The sequence below is a fragment of the Cydia splendana genome, chromosome 25 (assembly GCF_910591565.1).
Source record: "Cydia splendana chromosome 25, ilCydSple1.2, whole genome shotgun sequence".
Lineage (NCBI taxonomy): Eukaryota > Metazoa > Arthropoda > Insecta > Lepidoptera > Tortricidae > Cydia > Cydia splendana.
The window spans coordinates 11429374-11450827 of NC_085984.1; the positions used below are offsets into that span (position 1 = coordinate 11429374).

Here is a 21454-nt window from a genome sequence, read left to right on the forward strand (position 1 = left end):
TTATAGAAAATACAGGCACCGACAAAATATAAAAAAGTATGGGTAGATATATAGTCATTTTAGAAGCAATTATCAAATATTAATTTTTTGTGCACATAATGTTACCAATTTTTAAGGTGCGTTTTAAACCATGTTGGCAAAAAATTCATTTGTGATACAAGCTTTTATCGCTGATTGTACTTTTCTTTCAACAGGCAACTATAGTATAGATAGTGTCGTTCAGAGTGTGACGCGCAGATTTGTCAAATATAACCGTTTAAAAGCGTGCATGACAACACCAGCCTGAGCACGCGTCTACGGACTCTACGGGAATCAAAACGATCTTACTCACGGAGACAATTCTAACACACCCAAACACAATTAGGTTGCGTTGTTTTATCACAGAGTTCCTATGCCCACCTCCTGTGTCCATCATCAGAACAGCTCGATAGTACTATAATATTGCATTGTCACCCAACTTTCATTGTAGGTATGTTAAGTTCCAGCTTAATCGAATAATGGGAAGTAGCTCTAATTAAGCTCGCAAATTTTGACCGAACACATACGTACAGTCGCCACCAGATATATCGGAGCGGCCAAGGCGCTCACAAATATCTGAACACGCCTCTATTGTCAAGGCGAGGCGTTAAGAAGTGCCTGTTCAGATATTTTTGAGCACCTTGGCCGTTCCGATATATCTGATGGCGACTGTACATTGCAAGTTAAATAAAAGCTTGTAATAAATAGAGACGCTATAACAAATTTAACAACGGTACGGATCTCTCAAACGACGTGTCTTCTCTATACAAATGGTAGTAAGCCTCCGCAAAGGTCATGTCCATGTCAAACTCTGATTGGTCGAGCGAGTCGTGTTCCATCCGCCACTGTCCTCTCTCTCGCACTGTTTCTCCCTTCCTCTTCAGCCGTTCTACTGACGACGTGAAAGCTGCTAAAGACGGCGCGAAAGGTGAAGTCGGCGTCTTTGTGTTTTTGGTCGGCGCTTTTTTTGCGGACAGCGGTTTCAATATCACTTGGTCCCCGGATCGTTTTAGTGCGAATTCTAAAATATACGGTTTTATCTGTTTTGTCTTACACGGTTTTTTCGTGGATTTTTTTACGTATGATTTAGGAGATGGGTTTAAGGTAACTTCGGACGATGTTATTGGTGTATCTGGTATCGGCGCCGATTGTGTTAAAGATGCTTGAGTTATAGATGATTCAGAATGTCTAGAGGGATCTAAGGCAGAGTTTAACGTTGGATTTAAAAGCGTTGCAGTTTGTAGTATAGGCGTGAATTTTAATGGATTAAACTCATTTACGTCCACTGGAGATATAGGGGAGTAATTATCGCTATATATTGTACAGATTTGGTCCACATCGGTTGAATTGCTTGCCGATGCAGAAGGTTCCGACGATGGTTCAGATTTGGGTGTTAACATTGTCGGCGAGGTTGGTATCGGCGCGGAAGGATCCAAGGCGGGTTCAAGTTTGGGTTGTAAGATTGACGGCGGGTCAGGTTTCGGCGCGAAAGGTTCCGCCGCGGGTTCAGGTTTAGGTGTTAAGGTGACCGGCTGGTCTTCCGGAGTGGGTTCCAGTTTGGGTGTTAACGTTTCCGGCGGACATTGTACCGGTGTGAATGGTTCTAGTTTGGGAGTAAACGGCGGCAGGGTAGGTACCGGTACGAATGATTTCAGCGCGTCAAGTTTGGGTGTTAGTATTGTCTGCGGCACGGGTTTAAATATTTGTGCGAATGTGATCGGCGGGACCGGGAAGGTTAATTTCAGCGCGCGTCTAGGTGTGGATGTGACCGATGTGGGCGGGGTTGGTGCGGGCTCGAGTTCAGGTGTGAGTACGTTCATCGGTGGGTTCGGTATTAACGAGCTTGGTCCCTGATCTGGTTTGGGTCTTAACGTCGGCAGGTTTGGTTCTAGTACGGTTAATTTCATCGCGGGTTCAAGTTTGGATGTTAGCATTGTCGGCAGGTTTGGTACCGGTCCTTCTGGTTTCGGCGTAGGTACAGGTTTGGGTGTTGTCATTGTCGGCAGGTTTGGTATCGGCACTGAATGTTTCGGTGTAAGTTCTAGTTGGGGTAACTTAACCGGCGGGATTGGTAGCGGCACCGTTGGTCTCGGCATGAATCCAGGTTTGGGTAACCTGATCGGTGGATTTGTTATCAGCACTGGTAGTTTCGGCGTGGGTACAGGTTTGGGTAACTTAACCGGCGGGATTGGTAGCGGCACCGTTGGTATCGGCGTGGATCCAGGTTTGGGTATCCTGATCGGCGGATTCGGTATCAGCACTGGTAGTTTCGGCGTGGGTACAGGTAAAGTTACCCAAACCTTTATCGGTGGCGGTGGTATCGACACTGAATATTTCGGTACTGGTGCCGATATGGGTGTTAACATCGTCAAGGGTTTTGGTATCGGCGTGACTGTTGAAACTCGGCACGTGTCAGACATGTTTTCAGACCAATTTTGTGTATTCTCCGTATCTTTGGTAGACATATTGTTTGTTGATACATATTGTGATTCCGGGCCCGTGTGTAAATTCTGTACATTCGAAGCGTGTAACCCGTTATCTGACATTTCTAGCATCAGATTCGATATGGAATCGAAAGCAACATTGAAATTCTGTACTTGTCCAGCTTTCTGCAAATTATTTTGACATTCTTGAAACAAATTCCTATCTCGAAGTCGCAAGTTGGACTTAAAATGATTTATTAATACATTTTGCTGGAGCTGCTGGTCGATTAAAGAATTCTGACAACAAGTACTCGACAGGGCATGAGTTTCCTCTGTGTTCTTTAAAATGGATGATTCTGATGAGCCAAGGACTGGTTTTTTTGGTAACACAGATTGGTCGTTGTCGGTCGTATCTAGGAGTCGCCTGGTTCTAGCAGGACCATACTGAAAGAGAATAATTGCATAAATTGTTGCTTTATTGTCTTAATTTGATAAAAGCAAAGATATTACAGCTTAAGACATTTATGTTTATTGATCATATATTTTAGATGATTACATTCATAGAATCATTAAAATTGGGCATGGGCTTACGTTGAAGGCGGGAACTGTTAGCACACAAACTATTTCAAAAAATGCAATAAAACTTACCTGTCGAATAACATTCGATGGTTCTGCCACTAGAGGCGCCACCTCCGCTGTCAGTATACCTCTGTTATCTTTCCGCACTTTCTCTATATCCGGTAACTTCACCTTTCTCGTCTTCCTTTCCTTTCTATCCACCCTCGTCAAAGACACCTCGCAAGCCTTGCACTGTTTTAAAAGTTCTTTGTTTTTTCCATATAACAATTTGGAGGAAGGCCTTATGGTTTTTTGAGGTTTTTGACCAGGTGGTGATTTGTTGGTGAATTTTAAGTCGAGTCTTTGCAATGAGACTACTGGACGCTTCACCAGTTTGAGATCTATAAAGAAATAAAAAAACATAAAAATTGTTAAATAGAAAATATTATCTTACATGCATTTGTTAGGCTTTTATATTTCAAATTGTACCCCCTTCTTCTTCCCAACTTTTCTGCTAGAATTGGGAATATTCAGAAATCAGAAATTATTTATAATTTTCTTTCCATTTTTATCGAGAATAAAAATATCCCTAATTTTTTTTTGGTGCATTTGGTTACTTTTTCAATACAACTTTCTACTTACCGTCACAAAACGGACAACAAAATTTTTTTTATAAATTTTGGGGACACTTTTCTCGTATAAGCATCAAAAGAGCTCGTGATTCTGGGCGGAAATACTATAAAAATTCTAAAATATAAAATACAAGGGGGAACGACTTTAAACAGAAATTCCCACATACCTAAGACTACAAAAATCTTACCAATTCCACTTACCTAATGAGTCCGAAATAATCAAATATTTCGCTAGTACTTGCTGGTAGTATGAATAATAGTCGACGTCATTTCCAACACTTATAGCGTCGCTATCACAATCACTATCACTGTTGCCATTTCTAAAAGTCTCTGCATTATTATTCAAATTGTCTTTTTGCACATCTCTTTCACTCCAAACTTTTGATATTACTATATTCAACGAGTTTTCTCCAGACTCGTCTATATGTTTATTGTTATTGTCATTAGCCTCAGCTGTTTTTAAAGAATCATCTCCATTTTGTTTAAATGGCATGTCATTGCCACAGTCTATATCCCTTTCAATTATACAACTTGTATGTATTTTGTATTTTGATTGTTCTGTTATTTTATTATGATTTCTAACATTTTCACGGTTTTCTTCATTTCTATCGATGTCTGCATGTTTATCAGCATTGCCCATTTGAACATCAAATATAGTAGTAACGTCCTCGTCGCTTTCATAGACAATCATTGCATCGACATTATTCAAGTCTATATCTTGCATCGCTTCTACAACATCTGCTTTGGGGCTTGGAGTATCGTCGTCGTCTATTTCAATTATCTCTGGTTTTACTTTTATATCTGTATTGTCGATTTCTTTTCTACATATTTTGTTGCTTGGCTGGATATTGTCTGTATTATAACAGTGAGGTTTTTCTTTATTTTTATTGTTAGAACTAACAAGTACTCGATCAGGAGCAGTGATTGGTTCATCTTTGGATTTGTCATGTACGCCGTCTTTTTTGCCTAACCTATCATCGGTCCCGGCATTTTTTCTTGCAGCCACTGTTGATAAAAAAGAAATGTGATTTGATAGCTAAGTTTTGTATATTTTTTTTTCATGAAAATACAAGTTACAAAAATGTAACAGGAATATACTTAATTGAAATTTGAAATGATTTATTTCAGGCAAAATCCCATTGCCGAAAATTCCGAATTGCCGTAGACCAGCGATTGGCAACAGGCCAACTTCTCACTTGTGGCCCGCGAGCCTCCCTGGCTATTTTGTATGTAATATTGACAAACGACAATGTCTGATAAAGTCACAAATATTAATAAAGGGCGGCCCGCGTCAACTTCGTTAACTACTATTTGGCCCTTGGCTACTAAAAGGTTGCCGACCGCTGCCGTAGACAGCAGTTGTTCCCAGTGGTAAAAGGTGAGTAATAGGAACGTCTGGGAATAACCGGATTGGAGAACAAGAATGGAAAAAGGATTTAAGTATTCGTGCGTGTGTGTGTGTGTGTGTGTGTGTGTGTGTGTGTGTGTGTGTGTGTGTGTGTGTGTGTGTGTGTGTGTGTGTGTGTGTGTGCGGCGTGCGTGCGTGCGTGCGTGCGTGCGTGTGTGTGTGTGTGTGTGTGTGTACTCACCGCTAAAAAGCCGCTGGAGCGCTTCAGTCTTTCCTCGGATCAGTTTGCATTGTATGGCCGGTTCAGTTCGAGGGCTCGGTACTGCCTGTCGAACAAAATGAAATAACTTTATAATAATAAAATAGTGGCCCAATGATAGACCTTAACATTTTTAACTATTTTTTGTCTTAATGTTGTGTTTGGGTACTGCGACAGTTAGTCTTGAAATGAAACTATTTAAACGGATTATGTCACGTATAATTAAATTAAAATACATCCCAACGTCGAACCCTCTGTTGTAACATTTGTAACTAACATATTATGAGCCTGAGCTTGAAATAAACTTTAATAGTCAACGGGACGGAATGGGAGGCGTTACCCGGTGACGGCGGTGACCATAATTAACCGTTTACATAGTTTTCTTTTGTCGATCCAGTTTTTGGACCCAAAGACACAGAGCAACTAGTTTAATGTTGTTTATTGGTAGTTGCAGTTAGTTGTATTTTATAGTTGTTGATGTATTTCATCTATTATTATTAATTTTGCTTGTATGTAAATTCAATGTTGACGTGTAAAAGTGCCCTTGTGATGGTTACCGTCGGCTCTGCCACCATCCCCGCGGTCACCAAGCCCCGCCATGACGGCAGCTCGGTCTTCGCCACGTGGGGGTACCTGTGGTAACAACCGGGATTTATTATCCATCCTAATGGTAACAAGTGGGGGAAAAAATCAAAGTAGTTACCACTAAACCGAGTTGGTGGTAACTACTGGGAATTTTACTGTTTGTACCTTATTAGTATTTTACTCTACCAAAATGTTGGTGGTAACAATTGGGAATATTTTTCCCACCTATCCCCAGTGGTAACAACTGGGTACAGATGGGAACAACACTAGTTATAATGGAGGGAACAACAGCAGATAATATACAATTAACTCTTGATAATAATAAATAATAATAATAATAATAAAGCTCTTTATTTCCAAACATTTTAAGTAGGTACAGTTTATTTCCTAGGTAGTTAGTACTATTTACATACAGTATATTTAATTTTTAACCGACTTTATTAGTATTTAGTTTTAGTTAGTGTAGAATTTAATTATATTAAGTATTAGAGTAAGGTTAGGTAAATCTATGTTAGGTTTGTTTGGACGCCCAGTTTTGGGCAAAGGCCTCCTCCATATCACGCCATTTGTGTCGGTCTCTAGCTATTCTTTGCCATGTTTTGCCTGCCAGTTTTACTATGTCGTCTTTCCAACGTGTCTTCTGTTTGCCGCTATGTCTTGTACTTTTCTTCCTGTCATCTTTTGGATACCATTGTATGATGCGTTCGCTCCAGCGTCCGTCGTTTGCTCTAGCAATGTGGCCTGCCCATCTCCATTTAAGCTTACATACTGTATGAACTATATCCGTAATTTTCGTTATTTTTCTTATTTCTGAGCTTCTTATGCGATCTATTAATTTTACGCCCATCATTGATCTTTCTGCTGCTCGCTGGAAAGTTCTCAGTTTATGTATAGTTTTTGCTGTTAGAGGCCAACATTGACATCCGTACGTTACTGTCGGCAGAATCGTATTATCCATTATTTTTTTCTTAAGATGTATTGGTATTTTACTTTTAAATACATCTTTTTTTGACCAATATCTTTTCCATCCCATGGATATTCTTCTTTCGATTTCTTTTTCTGTAGAGTCTTGGAATGTAATAAGCCGGCCAAGATATATATATTCTTTTGCATAAGATATTTCTTTTCCTTGTATTGTCGTGATCTTTTGTTCTCCATTTGTCATTAACTTTGTTTTTTCGACATTCATGGTAAGCCCGGCTCTACGGCTCTCCAAATCCAATGTTTGTAGCATGGCTGTTAGTCCTTCGTGGCTTTCCGACATGAGAACGATGTCGTCCGCGAATCGTAGGTGTGTGAGATTCTCTCCGTTTATATTTATACCATGATCTGTCCAGTCTAATCGTCTAAATATCGACTCTAGCAAGGCAGTAAATAGTTTGGGCGACAGCGGATCGCCTTGTTTTACTCCTCGTCTTATTGGAAAAGTGTCTCCTAATCTTTCTAGTCTGATTTTGGCTGATCCTGTGTGATAAATTTTATTAATTATATTGATGTACTTTGGATGGACTCCTTGCTCCTTTAGACTAGACCACAGGTAAGAGTGAGAGATAGAGTCAAATGCTTTCATGTAGTCTATGAATCCTATATATATTACTTTATTGTATTCGTTGTATCGTTCTATTATCTGTGTGATCGTAAATATATGGTCCGTAGTAGAGAACCCTTTTCTGAATCCTGCTTGCTCTCTTGGTTGTTGTTCATCTAACTGTTTTGATATTCTGTTTAGTATTATAGTTGAAAATAGTTTGTAGAGCGTTGGGAGTAGACTAATTGGTCTATAGTTATCTATTAATTTAGGGTCTCCTTTTTTGTATATTAGGGTTATGAGAGAGCATTTCCAATCGTCCGGAATTTCTTCTCGTTGTATAATTTGGTCGTATATTTGGCTTAAATGTTTGGACAATGGCTCTATCATGGCAATGATAGCGTCATTTGTAATCTTGTCTTCACCTGGACTTTTATCTTTTTTCATTTTTGAAATGGCATATTGTACTTCACAGTTTAATAAAGGTGGCACCTCTGTTTCAAGGTATGTAGAGCTTAACTGGTTTATCTCATTAGTAGAGTATAGTTTCGTATAAAAGTTAGTAGCTGCCTTTAATATGTCAATTCTGTTTGTTGTTTCTTTTCCATCTTGGGTGTTTACAGTTTGTATCCATTCTTTTCGATTTTCAAATAATTTTTCTGTGCGCTTTGTAGAGCTTCTAACTTCTAGTTCTTTCTCAAGAGATGCTGTTTTCATATTTTGCCTATTTTGCTTTATTTTCCTTTTTATTTTCTTGTAAAGACTTTTGAGTTGTTTTCGTTGGTCAGGGGTTCTGCGAGTAGTATTTTTCAGTTCATTTCTCTTGACTATTAGCGACTCTATTTCTTCAGTAATATAAGTTGGTTTTCTGTCCTTTTCTTTGTTTGGTAGATTTTCCACGCAGTTTTTTATAGCTTGGACGGTGTTTTTGTATGTTAATTGGCAACTGTTATTCGACTCTATATTTTTTATCTGGTCTTCTATCATATTTTTAAGGGATTCAGACTCTAGAGGGGTGAAATGTTTATATCTGATCCCATAGTGTGATCTACTTTTCTTTGTAGTTGCCTTTATGTTATACGTGAGTCGTACTAGCCTGTGGTCAGACGAGAATGGTGTATTTATGACTTCATTGTTTTGTACGTTTTTATTGCTCTTGGTCAATATAAAATCCACTTCGTTATGTGTGTTGCCATCAGGGGAAACCCAGGTCCATTTTTTCTTGTCTTTCCTTTTGAATAGTGTATTTGTGACGTATAGTTTATTTTTGAGACAGAAGTTGATAAGTTGTTGTCCTCTGTGGCTTCTTTTTCCATATCCGTAAGGTCCGCATATTACGTTTTCCTCTTTTCTTGGGAAGCCTATTTGGGCATTAAAATCGCCCATTACTATTGTGTCTCTACCCGTGTTCTGAAGAGCTTCTTGTATCTGGCTGAAGAATATTTCAGTTTCTTTGTCTTTTTCTTTTTTATTTTTCTTTTTAGACTTTTCTGTAGGGGCGTAGATTTGAATTATGTTTATATACTTTTCTTCATATTTGATGTCGAGTCTTGCTACCCTGTCAGAATACGGCCTGAAGTCTATTATATTATCTTTAAGTATGATTTGACCATAAAACCAACCCCATTTCTTCCCTTCTTTTCTCCATTATGCATAAGTAGATAGTTTTCTTTTTCGATTATACATTTTCCTTTTATTTTTACCTCTGAGATTCCGATAATATCCCAGTTTAATTTTTCTATGCAATGATCTAATTCTATTATTCTTGTCGGGGCTTTTAGCGATCGTACATTATAAGTACATATTTTTAATGTTGTGTTTTTAATTTCTGTCTTTATATGGTGTGTGGAGGGTGGTGGTCTACTACTCCCGCGGGGACCAACCGTATTGGGAGAGTGATTGTGAGAGAGAGGCCTTGATTCTAATTGCTATGGATTATTTTTGGGAGATGTAAACTTAGGGGGCCAATATGTTGACAAAGTATTGTTTGCTGAGGTTTTATTTTTCTTATTTGTTTTGCTGACTGACCCGTTGTCTGACGAAGTGTTTGGTGTTTCAGGAGATGCCGAAAGGTTGCGTTTATTGGTTTTTTGCTTGTCCTCGGATATTTTTTTAACTCTTGATAATCCGGCACTTCGATGGTGCGGCAAACCCAGTAATCCAAATATTGTTATTGTGATATTTTTATGTCCAAATAACTATTTACCATTACAGTGTTACATTGCCTTCTCTGGCTAAAAAAAAAAGACAATTTCGTCCCCATATATGTATATATAACCTGTGGAGGATGGCGTGGTGTACGACGGGCGTGGCGGGGACACATGTGCGTTGCCGCGCGTGCTGCTTCATCTCGTGCCAGCGCCGCTGCAGCGCCACCGCCGACAGCGTCACGCCACTGTACAATTACTTACAAATAGAAATCTTAAAAAACTGACCCCTCCCGTACAAAATACCAACATTAGACCGGCCAAAATGTATAGATTGGCTTTTTTTTTTCGTGATTTCGGGGTTGGTCCCATAGTAAAAAGTTGCTCAATATCGTAAAATATTGCATATTATTAAAAAAAACATTCTGTAAACAGATTATACAGAGGAAATTTATTCGCGATGAAGTCCCATAAGGCTGGCTGTCCACTGGAGCGCAGCGAAGCAGCGGTTATTTATTTATTTATTTATTTATTTAAACTTTATTGCACAAAATACAAATAAAATGTACAAATGGCGGACTCAATGCCTAAAGGCATTCTCTACCAGTCAACCATAGGGCTAAACAGAGATGTAATAAAAATGGTGCAAGAAGAAGAGTAAGAGAATTCAATTAGGAACTATTGCTATTGGTTATCGAGGTAATCCACGATTAGAGCCCCATTAAAGGCGGTTTCGATTCTAATGGTGCATTTCAGCCTTCGTAAATAATAAAATAATGTGTAATATTCGTGAAAGTTTGTCAGTTTTAAAATGGAGTGCACTTACTTGTTGGAGTAGCGGTCGGCCGCCTGCCTCCACTGGTCCGGAGACACTTCCCGCCCGTACTCCGGCTCCAGGTGTAGCGCTTGGACCAGAGAGAAGGTGCGATCCAGCGCCGCCAGCTGGGCAGGGTGGAAGAAATTCGCCTGTACATACACACAACAAATGTTATGTATTGTTAAGGCTGCCATCCGTCTGGGTTTCCCCGGATTTGTCCTAGTTTGGAGGCCGTCTGGGGGCCGTTCGGGGGTTTTCAAAAAGTGTCCATGGAAAACCCGGACACTTTTATTGTCAGGCCCCAATTTCACCACGGTGACAGGTGCGACAATTGTAAAATCACTGTTGCTGACGTCACAGGCATCCATGGGCTACGGTTACCACTTACCATCGGGCGGGCCGTATTCCTGTTTGCCACCATCATTGTTTTATTAAAAAAAACTTTATTATATCGGAAAAAAACAGATATTTCTTTTGCGAAGTTTCTGACAATTGTCAAGATTTAGAAGAATTGTAGGTAATTCTTGACAGGTAATGAGTTATATGTCGGAATTTCGTGACAATTGTAGTGTTTTTGTGACAATTGTCATAAACTTAGCAAGAGAAATATCTGTTTTTTCCGATATAATAAAGTTTTTTTAATAAAACAATGATGGTGGCAAACAGGAATACGGCCCGCCCGATGGTAAGCGGTAACCGTAGCCCATGGATGCCTGTGACGTCAGCAACAGTGATGTTTTACAATTGTCGCACCTGTCACCGTGGTGAAATTGGAGCCAGGAAACACCTTATTGAATTTAATTATTTACCGGCATTATTGTGTATAAAGTAGGTAAAACGGGATAAATACACGTTCGAGGAAAAAATGCGATTTACGCCAAATGTCAGAGTTTTTTTAGTCTTAGCCCGGGTTCCGCGAATTTAGAGATGGCAGCTCTATGTATTGTACAGTCAGTTCTCTAACATAAGTACGTAATACTGGGATATTTTAATATCTGGGATCAACAAACTAGAATAACCATAGAAGTCTGACTAAAGCTCTAAATAAAACCCCACGTGTATTAGAAACCAACGGAAGATGGAAGATACAGATTTGGCAAAAGCCTACGACACAGTCTTAAATCTGATTTTGTTGTCAAAACTAACGCTAAACGGGATTCCAGGCCCGCCCCTCGAATGGTGTCGGAGTTACCTTACAGACAGAATGCAGTGTGTCAGAGTAGGAGGAGCCATCAGTGATCCAACTGGTATATCATTTGGAGTCCCGCAGGGTAGTATCTTGGGTCCCACCCTATTTTTAGTTTACCCTAGTGTAGTAACATTGACAATACATCTGACTCACCACATAGAGCGACGAGTCGTAGAGTAGCAAAAGATCCACAACGGCCCACTCGAGCGTGGACAGTCGCTGGTGAGTCGGCGATATGTCGCCGCGGGCGAGGTGAGCGCGCAGTTTACGCAGCGACGCCGCTCGCAGATCGCTCCTGCGAATCGCGACCACACTTTACCATTATATATTTTATTTTATTTTATTGGGCAACAAACACCTTTCAATCTTACACAATAAGCCAAAACAGTTTCCACTAGTAAATTGTGTGCCCTGAAAACCAGCGCAGTGTCTTACAGACACTGCTTATGCTGAGCGGCATACTATTTGGTCTATGTTTCTTTATTTAACTTGATGTTGTACCTAATGTATGTTTTTACGCCAAATAAATATTTTCTATTTCTAAAGCAGAAATGCTCAAAGGGAATTAATGAAATACAAAAAATATAAAAAGTATTATCCAAAGTGTACCAAAAGCTATTTAACTGGTATTTTAAGTGACACTTGTGCTTGTTAAATCCAGAAAAAAAGGTCCATCCTATACTTACATAAGTGTGTTTGGTACATTCATTGTTATTACTGAGTTAGGGTTTATTATTCATTGAGGTAACAAATGTAGCCAGCATTATGCAATTATAATTTGCAATAGGCCTTTAAACGCTTAACAATGTTCAGAAATATTTTTGTCCTGTTTATTGTACATTTGCCGATTATTTTTACAGGTAAATCCTTTAATTTTACTAAACTTTTGAAAAAGACATCATATATAAGGTACAGGATATTTGACTAATAGTCGAATTAGTTTCTTTTTTCGAAGAGTCAAAATGATTTGCCACTGTGTAATTTATATGTTGCACTAGCAAATGAATGGTCAAGTTACCTACTCTTTATAGTTCTATACGATTTATAAATTAGAAATGGCAGCGCGTTGTAAAACTCGCCAACCTAAAATGACGACCACTGACATGATCGTTATTGACTACTCGTATTCTGGACATCCTTGCACATAGTTTGAAGGTTTTCTTGGTGAGAATGGACATAGAATAACTGCACAAGAAAGTAGGTCACAAGAACCAGGCTTGTTTTAAAATCCGAGCATAACTTTGACTAAACACTGATTTTTTAAACTTTCACGATTATTAATTATTGTTTATTATTATTATTTAAGTTGATTAAACATTATCAAACTACACAACGGGACTTAATCGCGTATTTAAGTTTTACCTCCGACGTTTCGAGGACGGCGTTGTCCCCGTGGTCTCGGAGAAGACTGGCTCAAGTTGACATCAACATCTTCTAGCCGCGCGAGTTTTTCGAACTACCCGCACTTGGTCTTATTTATCAGTTTTACCGTTTTGCGCACTAGGGATGTTACTCTGTCGACACACAACACTAACGATATTCGATTTATCGACTGTCGATATTCGTTTCCGCTTACATTTACTAATGACTGGATTCCATGTGGATGAGATCTTAAAACCCTCGTCCCGATTAACTGATAAACAAGACCATGTGCGGGTAGTTCGAAAAACTCGCGCGGCTAGATGTTGATGTCAACTTGAGCCAGTCTTCTCCGAGACTAATTAATATAATCTTATTATTTTGTACAAAAAACTCGATCTCCTCTTATTAAACTGTTTGCTGTGCCCTACATGGTGTCATATTGTACACAATTCTATGTAATAGGTTAAGATACAATGTGATATGCAATAAATATTATGAGTATGAGTATGAGACCACGGGGACAACGCCGTCCTCGAAACATCGGAGGTAAATCTTAAAACTTAAATACGCGATTAAGTTGTGTAGTTTGATAATAACTTTGACTGTTTAGTAGCGGCTTTTAAGGGGCCGGTATATGACGTTTTCGATTTAGACCTCACTTTGTGACCATAATTTGTTTATAAATAAATGTTTAATAATTGCATTAAATTACACGTAAATTTGTTCACGAAGAAACCGTGTACCGACTCTTCATGCCATTATATTTTTAATTTGCTGTTATTCTCTACAAATCGACACTAAAAGTATCAAAAAATCAAAAAATGGAGTTCCGTTTGAGACAGAAGCAAAACAATTTTGTCTTTGACAGTAATTGAATTATTGTGTGATTTTGAAAGCTAGATAATTCAACTACCAATTTATTATCGATTTATATTTTTACTCACAAAGACAACACAGAAATTCAATCTCGAATGTAAACTTTCGAACAATTTCCATACATTGGCGACATCACTCAAAATTCTTCTTCAAGTAAGATGCCCGTTGGGGCTACACCGGAGCACACGTGTACTTCTTCAAATGAAAATGACAGCTTGATTTTCTTGCTTTTGACAATTATATTGACATTAAATCATATACGCACACGAGAAAGTATACCAGTAGATAAATTGTATTTCAAAAAATAGGGTACATAAATATCAGCTCGCGTCTCATTTAAATTTGATTTGCTGTTATAATGGTTGAAAACCGCAGTAAACTATCTTAAAACAATACGATTACAGTCGAATTTAAGTATTATGTTCCTTCAAAACTCGCTTAAAATGAAAAAAGTTGAAAGACTCATCTTTACTGATTGGGATCAATTTTTATTATGCTGGTATCATTTTGCGTCAGTTTAAAAACATATTTGACTTCTGTACGTCAATGAATTTTGATGACAATTGTAATCTTGTATTATATTATAGAACTTTTATCTTAAAATATTGCCTATTAACAGGAAGAGTTATGTAATTCGTATAAGTAATACCTGAAAGTCTTGTCCCTAGATCTGTAATACCATGGATTGCGACGAATAAATGATTATGATTATGCCGTTCGTTCCGTCTATATGTACGTGCTGTTCTCTGAAAATCTTCAAGAAAAAATAACGGCACCAGCACTAAGTACTAGCGAGTTTTTGCGGCTTTGGAGACCGAGATGAAGCTTACAGGCCAATAGCGCTGTGGCCTGGATATTGTTATGTATACCCGTGTATCGAATGTTTTATAAATTTACTATAAAAAGCAATGTTTTATTTCGATTAGGTCTACATTTTGTGCATATTGCATATCTGATGTATTTTCGTACTAAACTTGAAACTTTCGTTGAAACTAAATAAAATAATTATTCCAAATGTACAGTCACCTGCAATTTATGTTACACAACGAAGGCCGCAAAAACGTCTGACACGATCTTATTTGTAGAACCATAAGAGCATGTCACATATTTTTGCGGCCTTCGAAGAGTAGGTACCGTCATTATCACCAACTTTGCCCGCTTTTTAAAAAAAACCACGACATTCTCAAAAAAAATATGATTTTTTTTGCTCAACACGTCCATTGTGATCAAACGCATCAGTTTATTTGAAGAAAAAAATTTTTTTTCGTGTTTTTACCCATTTTTTTGCGTCTTAGAGGGCGGGCAAAGATATCCGGGGTTTTCGCCAACATTGCCCACGTCAATTTGGTATTCAAATACAGCTCGTATGATGATGATGTCTAAGGATCACTTAAAGGTTTTGGGCAATCCTACCATTCACTGTTAACTTAGCGATAACTGTAAAAACTTTTAAATAAATTTGCTGGGCAATGTTGCCTACCCGTTTTTGCCCATTTCCAAATAAGGCTCGCCTAAGCATTTTACAAAGGCTAGGGTTGTCACTTTTGAGAAAATCTGATACAATAGTTTAATGGCCAAAAATATGATTTTTGCTGTGTTTTTCATTCGTTAACGGGATAAAACAGCTAAATAAAGGATAATAAGACAAATTAAATACAGTATATATTTATAAACTTATTTTAGTGTACAAATATAACCTTCTTTTACTTGCGAAGTTGGGTAAATCAGATGAAAGTGACAACCCCAATCCATTTTTGGTGGTGGGCAATGTTGGTATGGATGCCAAATTACCGGATTACTTTGCCCACCGCTAAAACTTTTGTGTATTTAGGCCTTTTTAGTTTAAATCTCAATAGATATAATTTATGCTTCATGTGTTATAACTGAAACCCGGAAATATTTGTCAAAGGGTTCTCAATTTTTTCTACTTGCATTCATTATTTATAAATTTTTTGCCCGCCGAAATATACCCTATATTAGACAACTCGCTCAAAATTCCCAAGTCAAGTTATGCACAAGTTTGGTATATAGTATTGTCAGAAATATAACCTATCTTCTACTAAAAACAGCAGGGTGGCCATAACTATTATAAATGTTTCTACATTAACGAATTTGTTTAAAATTGTCGTTTTGGGCAAAGTTTCCCTGGAGGCAAAGTTGGCGCTAATGACGTAACATATTATTGCAGGTGACTGTACATAAATGTTTCGGTGATTTTGAGATTATTTTCCAGGTTAGTTTACTAACAATCAAGTTATGCAGATACCGATTTCGTGAACGTATAAGTAGTAAGGTAGCGCTATTGTTTAGCGATACCGATTATTTTTAAAGGTAAAACTATACCGGTTAAAATATAAAGATATTAAAATTACAGCAGGGACAACCATTTTTTATAGGTGTACCTAAACCATCATTGGCCGAGCGTTAGCAAAGGTCTCCGTTTCAACTTGGGCAAAAATGCTTTTGTATGTTCTCCTTTGCAGATCATATTTCTCAACTGATTCTCGTGAAAATTTGTAAGCAGGTTCGATATAACTATTCTGTTTCGCTTTATCCGCCAAAATGGAATTGCCACCCTGCCGAAACTTTATTTATTTAAATTCCCATTGAATGGATTTTGCACTTTATGAAAAACCGTATAGAGTAGTAAATAATATTTTACATCTGACTTAATGACATCTTGTTTTATTCGCTTTAATTGTACCTACAAAACGCGTATCTCGACAAAACAATATTAGGTAGTAAAACAGTCAACAATCAAATGAATTAAATAGGTACGTCACATGTGACATGAACAGACAAGGAAAGTATGATTAAATGCATTGTTTCTCTTTCATCTTTCAATGGAACGCTTTTACCCTCAAAGGAGGCTAGTGGTCAATACTAAACTAAAAGTCCTATCTTAAAAAAACATGATGGGTCACTGACCTGTCCCAGTAAAGTGAGGTAGTGTGCGTGAAGTGCGCTTGTGTGTAAAATGGGGTAAATTGACAGAATCTGAAATTTTACCCACCGCTACCGTCGCCTTAAGTAGCTCGGCTCATATGACACCTAAATAAAAAACTAACCCACCACAACTTGTACACAGCCTGGTAGCGTTGCCGCGCCTGCCGTGCTATGACCCGACACACAGACGCCGCAAGCGCAGGGCCTGGCTTGCCGCTCACCAACACAGACTGCCGTATGCAGTTTATCACGAGACGCATCAGCTCCAGCTCGGCAGAGCTCTGAAAATCATTTCAACTATTTATTTACACAATAAGTAATTTTAAACTAACTTTACTCAGGTTTTGGGCAGATTTTTGGCTTTGTGCCGAAAAATGATGACGCATGCATGAACTATAGGGGGCAGCACAGGAGCCGTCAGATTTATAGCGCGAGTTGTAAATGTGAAGTTTATGCGTAGCTCACGAGATCACAGAAAAAAGTTTGCTTCCATACAAAAGGGACAGAATCAGGGAGACACCATTTTTGTATGAGAGTAAACTTTTTTCAGCTGCGTTACCATACAAAATGTAACTTTTATCTGATTGAGTTGTTAATTAAATACTTGTGGATCGAATAATGCCCGTGTAAGCAAAAATGTTTAAAAAAACCCGGCCAAGTGCGAGTCGAACTCGCGTTCCAAGGGTTCCGTACATGACATAATTCTTAACAATGTTTTTTTTTATGTGAAACGTGAGTGAACTCTCTTTGTAGGGGTCGGATCAAAAACTAAGTAGTTAAGTCCAACTCACGCTTGACTGTACATTTCTAATAGGTTTTCCTGTCATCTATAGGTATAGGTATAGACCTATTTTATATGTATTTATTTCAAAATTTTAGACCCAGTAGTTTCGGAGATAAAGGGGGGGAATGGTAATTTTTTGCCTATTTTCTTGAATTACTTCTAAACTGTTTATTCGAAAATTATAAAAAAATATATATTTGAGATCCTTACAATAAGCTCTTTCATTTGATATGATAAACTTACTTTTAATGAGCATGTAGAAAGTATTACTGACAAAGCTTATAAAGCTCTTGGCTTTCTGATTCGTTCTGCTGGTGACTTTAAAAAAATGAAAACAATTAAAATCATATACTGTGCCTATGTAAGATCTCAACTCGAATATGCTTCTCAAATATGGAACCCGTTCTATAAGGTGTATGCAGAAAATATTGAAAAAATTCAGAAGAAGTTTGTTAGATTCCTCTCCTTTAAATTTAAGCTATCTATGGACAACTATTCTATGTCATGCAATAAATTCCATCTTGTCCCTTTATTTAAGAGACGATTGGCAAATGACGTAAGTTTATTAATGAAAATTGCCCAAGGTATAGTCGATTCCCCGGATCTTGTGAGCAAAGTACAATTTTATATACCTGTCTCGCGACTGCGCAGAAGACCCTTGCTTCGCATCCCTCTTTCTCGCAATAACATTCGTAAAAAATGTTTCTTCCCTCGTACAATTAGGTTATTTAATGAACTTAATGATATGCCCGATGTTGATTTGTTTCACAGCAAGATTAATATTATTAAAAATATTATTTTCAATAGATAGTTAACGTTACCTGACTTAAGTTTGCGTTCATAGTTTATCAGGAATATTCCTATATAGTGTAATATTCTGCTAATTTGAGACCTTTATATTTATGTTATCTAGCATTATATATGTGGAAGCTTGTAATTTGCATATAGTAGATAAGTCTATTAACCTATGTATATTAGGCAGTAAGCATCCCGAATAAAATAAAATAAAATAAAATGTAACATGATATAGTTTGAAAAACTTTAATTTTTAATTTTCTCATTTACCCCCCATAAGTGGCCCCCATGTTTAAAATTCATTTACATGTCCGTATTTGGGTCACAAACTTACATATGTGTACCAAATTTCAACTTAATTGGTCCAGTAGCTCCAGAGAAAATCGGCTGTGATAGACGGACGGACGGACAGACAGACAGACAGACAGACAGACAGACAGACAGACAGACAGACAGACGCACAAGTGATCCTACAAGGGTTCCGTTTTTTCCTTTTGAGGTACGGACCCCTAAAAAATTACATGGTTTTTGAAAAATCTATTTGTCTTTGCTAGGAAGTCTAGGGACAAGAAATCAGTGTTCTAAAAGTTGATTCACCAATTTTGAGTTGTTTTCTAATGTTTACTGGTAGAATTGACTTTTAAATGATGATTTTGGATGATAAATATTTAATAACATTCATTTGGATTTGATTTGGTTTGGTTTTGTTTGATATTTTACATTTAATATTTGCTTCAGGTTGGTGTGGTGAAAAATTTTGTGTTTCACTCTGGGCCAAATTTTGTTTAACCCTCATGCTTTGAAACCCTCGCAACGCTCAAGATTCCATTTTTAGAATTTTGGAATCTTTCGCTTGCTCGGGCATCAATATTAGCACGAGCGGTTAAACAACAACTTTGCCCCCTTATAGAACAAATAACTATTTAACTATCATGTATAAAAGACTTTCGCCTACCAACCTGGTCCAACGAAGAAGAACTCCCTGCTTCCTCCATGGTATTCTGTCCAGGCTGCACACTCATTATCATCCACTTTCAGTGGTAAACCTGATGGATTTCTAGACTAACAAACAAGGAATCTAGTTTACGTTTTAGAAAAAATGTGTAAATAAAACCTAAATAACAGCTGTGTAAGGTTGTTTATAATTGCGTAACTTGCAAACGCAAATATAGTACGTATTTAACAAACATTTGCGCGTGAAAACCGATTATTTTAAAAATAAACATAAAATAAACAAAAGGAAATAAAAATAACACCACGGAAGCATACGGAAGACGGAAGCGAAAACTTATTTATCCTGTCCTGTCATTTTTGACATTGACAATTCTACGGCGCCGTTTAAGTCCACGTTATAAAAGTGATTAAATTAAGCGGCTATATTTTACGATTTTTGTTGTAAAAACAAAAGGACTTCTGGTTCGAGCGCCATCTTGATGGCACGCGTCGAGATCAATTACTTTGTTTTTTGCTCATTAATATTGTTTAAAGTGTAATATCGATAGCCTATTATACAGTAACCTAATGTGGTAGTGTGCAGTGAATGGAGAATTAATCTTGAAGCACGTTTAACCATTATTTTGGAGTCAACGGCCGGTTGTCCAAGTGTTCCTTGTAAAGTTCGCTATCGCTTTACAAGAGCTAAATCACCAATGAGAATGGATGTTTAATGGATATGACCAAGACTACTGAAGACATTACTATCGGAATTGACTTAATATGAATAGTATTTACTGAAGACGTTTACCGGATTGAACTTACTGAAAAGACAAAAAATCTACTTATGATATGACTAGCCAGTATGGCTTAGAGCTTTAGCCTGTCCTGATGGACGAAAAAGAAAAAAAAAAGTAAAAACAAAATGGAAACATCTGTATAGTGGTAACACACTATCGCACCGCACCAAGGTCATTGTGCGACGCACCGATAAGTAAGAGCGAGAAAGCGATATCTCTTTCTCGCTCTTACTTATGGGTGCCTCGCACAATAACCTTGGTGCGGTGCGATAGTCTGTTACCACTATTAGGCCAAGCGCGCACCACGATTTTAATTTTTGCGACACGATTTTAGAATCGCGCTGTAATATATCGCAGAAAATTCACTGCGCGCATTGCGATGAAAAAGTCGCCGATTTGTTCACTCTCAACATGGATTTCGTACCAGTCGCTTGTCGTCTTTTTATAGACACAAAGGTGATCTCCTTCTATTTCCATAATTAAACGGTCAACATCAAGCGTCTCATCTTGTGGTTCCATTGGAGAAGCAGGTTCCGATATGTTGACGCTTGGGGAGCCAAATGCCGACTGAGGTCCGGGGTGTGATTTTATAATCGCAGTGCGCGCGGGGCCATACAGCTCCGTATGCTGCAATTCACTTTGCGACAATCGCGTCGTATCGCGAGCAGTCGCGGAAAAATGTGACAAATCACAATTTTAAAATCGCTGCGATTTTTTTGTCGCATATGCGCGCACTGCCATATAAACACATACGTTACATTTCTGAGACTAAATTATCGCGCGACAAAAAGTCGTGGTGCGCGCTTGGCCTTACAACTGTCTTTACAGCACACATAAACATATTACGATGACAGCACATAATATCGCAAACGTTAACATTTAGAAGCTTTAAAAATTACTTAAACAGCTCCGCGCGTCTACATGTCAAACTTGACAGCTCAATTTCGATCTCGCGATTGCGCTACACACATACACAAGCGCTTTATAAAAAAAAACCTTAACACATAGCTTTATCAACGTATAAAATATATTATATTTGTAACAAAATATATTTTCTGTGCATTACTGAATGGTTCAATAATCGAACAATGATTAGATGTTTGTAGTGTGCTGTGCAAAATCACAAAGTGTTACTATCACGATGTTTCAAAACATCACATCAACAACCATTGTTTAATGGAGGGTAGTGAGTGATTTCTATAGAAATGGAGCAAGCAGAGGTATCCTCCGAGCAGGTAGCATGCTCTCGCGAGCAGACGGGAGCGATCGAGCAAGCAGACAGCGCTGTCGAGCCGATGGAATGCTCGGAACCTCCTGTCCACACGGAGTTGCCATGCGTGTCAGATCAGAGGAAGGGCTGTTATGAGCAAGTGGTACTGTCGTCTGGGTCGGAGGAGCGGTCCCCTGAACCAACAATATGCGAGAAACCGGCACAGGATGAAGTTAGTTAAGGA

General features: G+C 38.1%; 1 protein-coding gene across 1 annotated transcript; it reads right to left on the reverse strand.

Moving 5' to 3' along the window:
• Nucleotides 1-693: 693 nt before the first annotated feature.
• LOC134802898 (uncharacterized) lies at nucleotides 694-19511 on the reverse strand. Its single transcript, XM_063775618.1, has 11 exons — nucleotides 19227-19511; nucleotides 16815-16969; nucleotides 11658-11799; nucleotides 10325-10464; nucleotides 9630-9746; nucleotides 5796-5871; nucleotides 5221-5305; nucleotides 3833-4636; nucleotides 3090-3400; nucleotides 2017-2885; nucleotides 694-1587 (listed from the first exon to the last, which is right to left on the reverse strand). Exons 1-11 carry the CDS (start codon nucleotides 19293-19295, stop codon nucleotides 732-734), a joined length of 3624 nt encoding a protein of 1207 aa, XP_063631688.1. The 5' UTR covers nucleotides 19296-19511; the 3' UTR covers nucleotides 694-731.
• Nucleotides 19512-21454: the final 1943 nt, after the last annotated feature.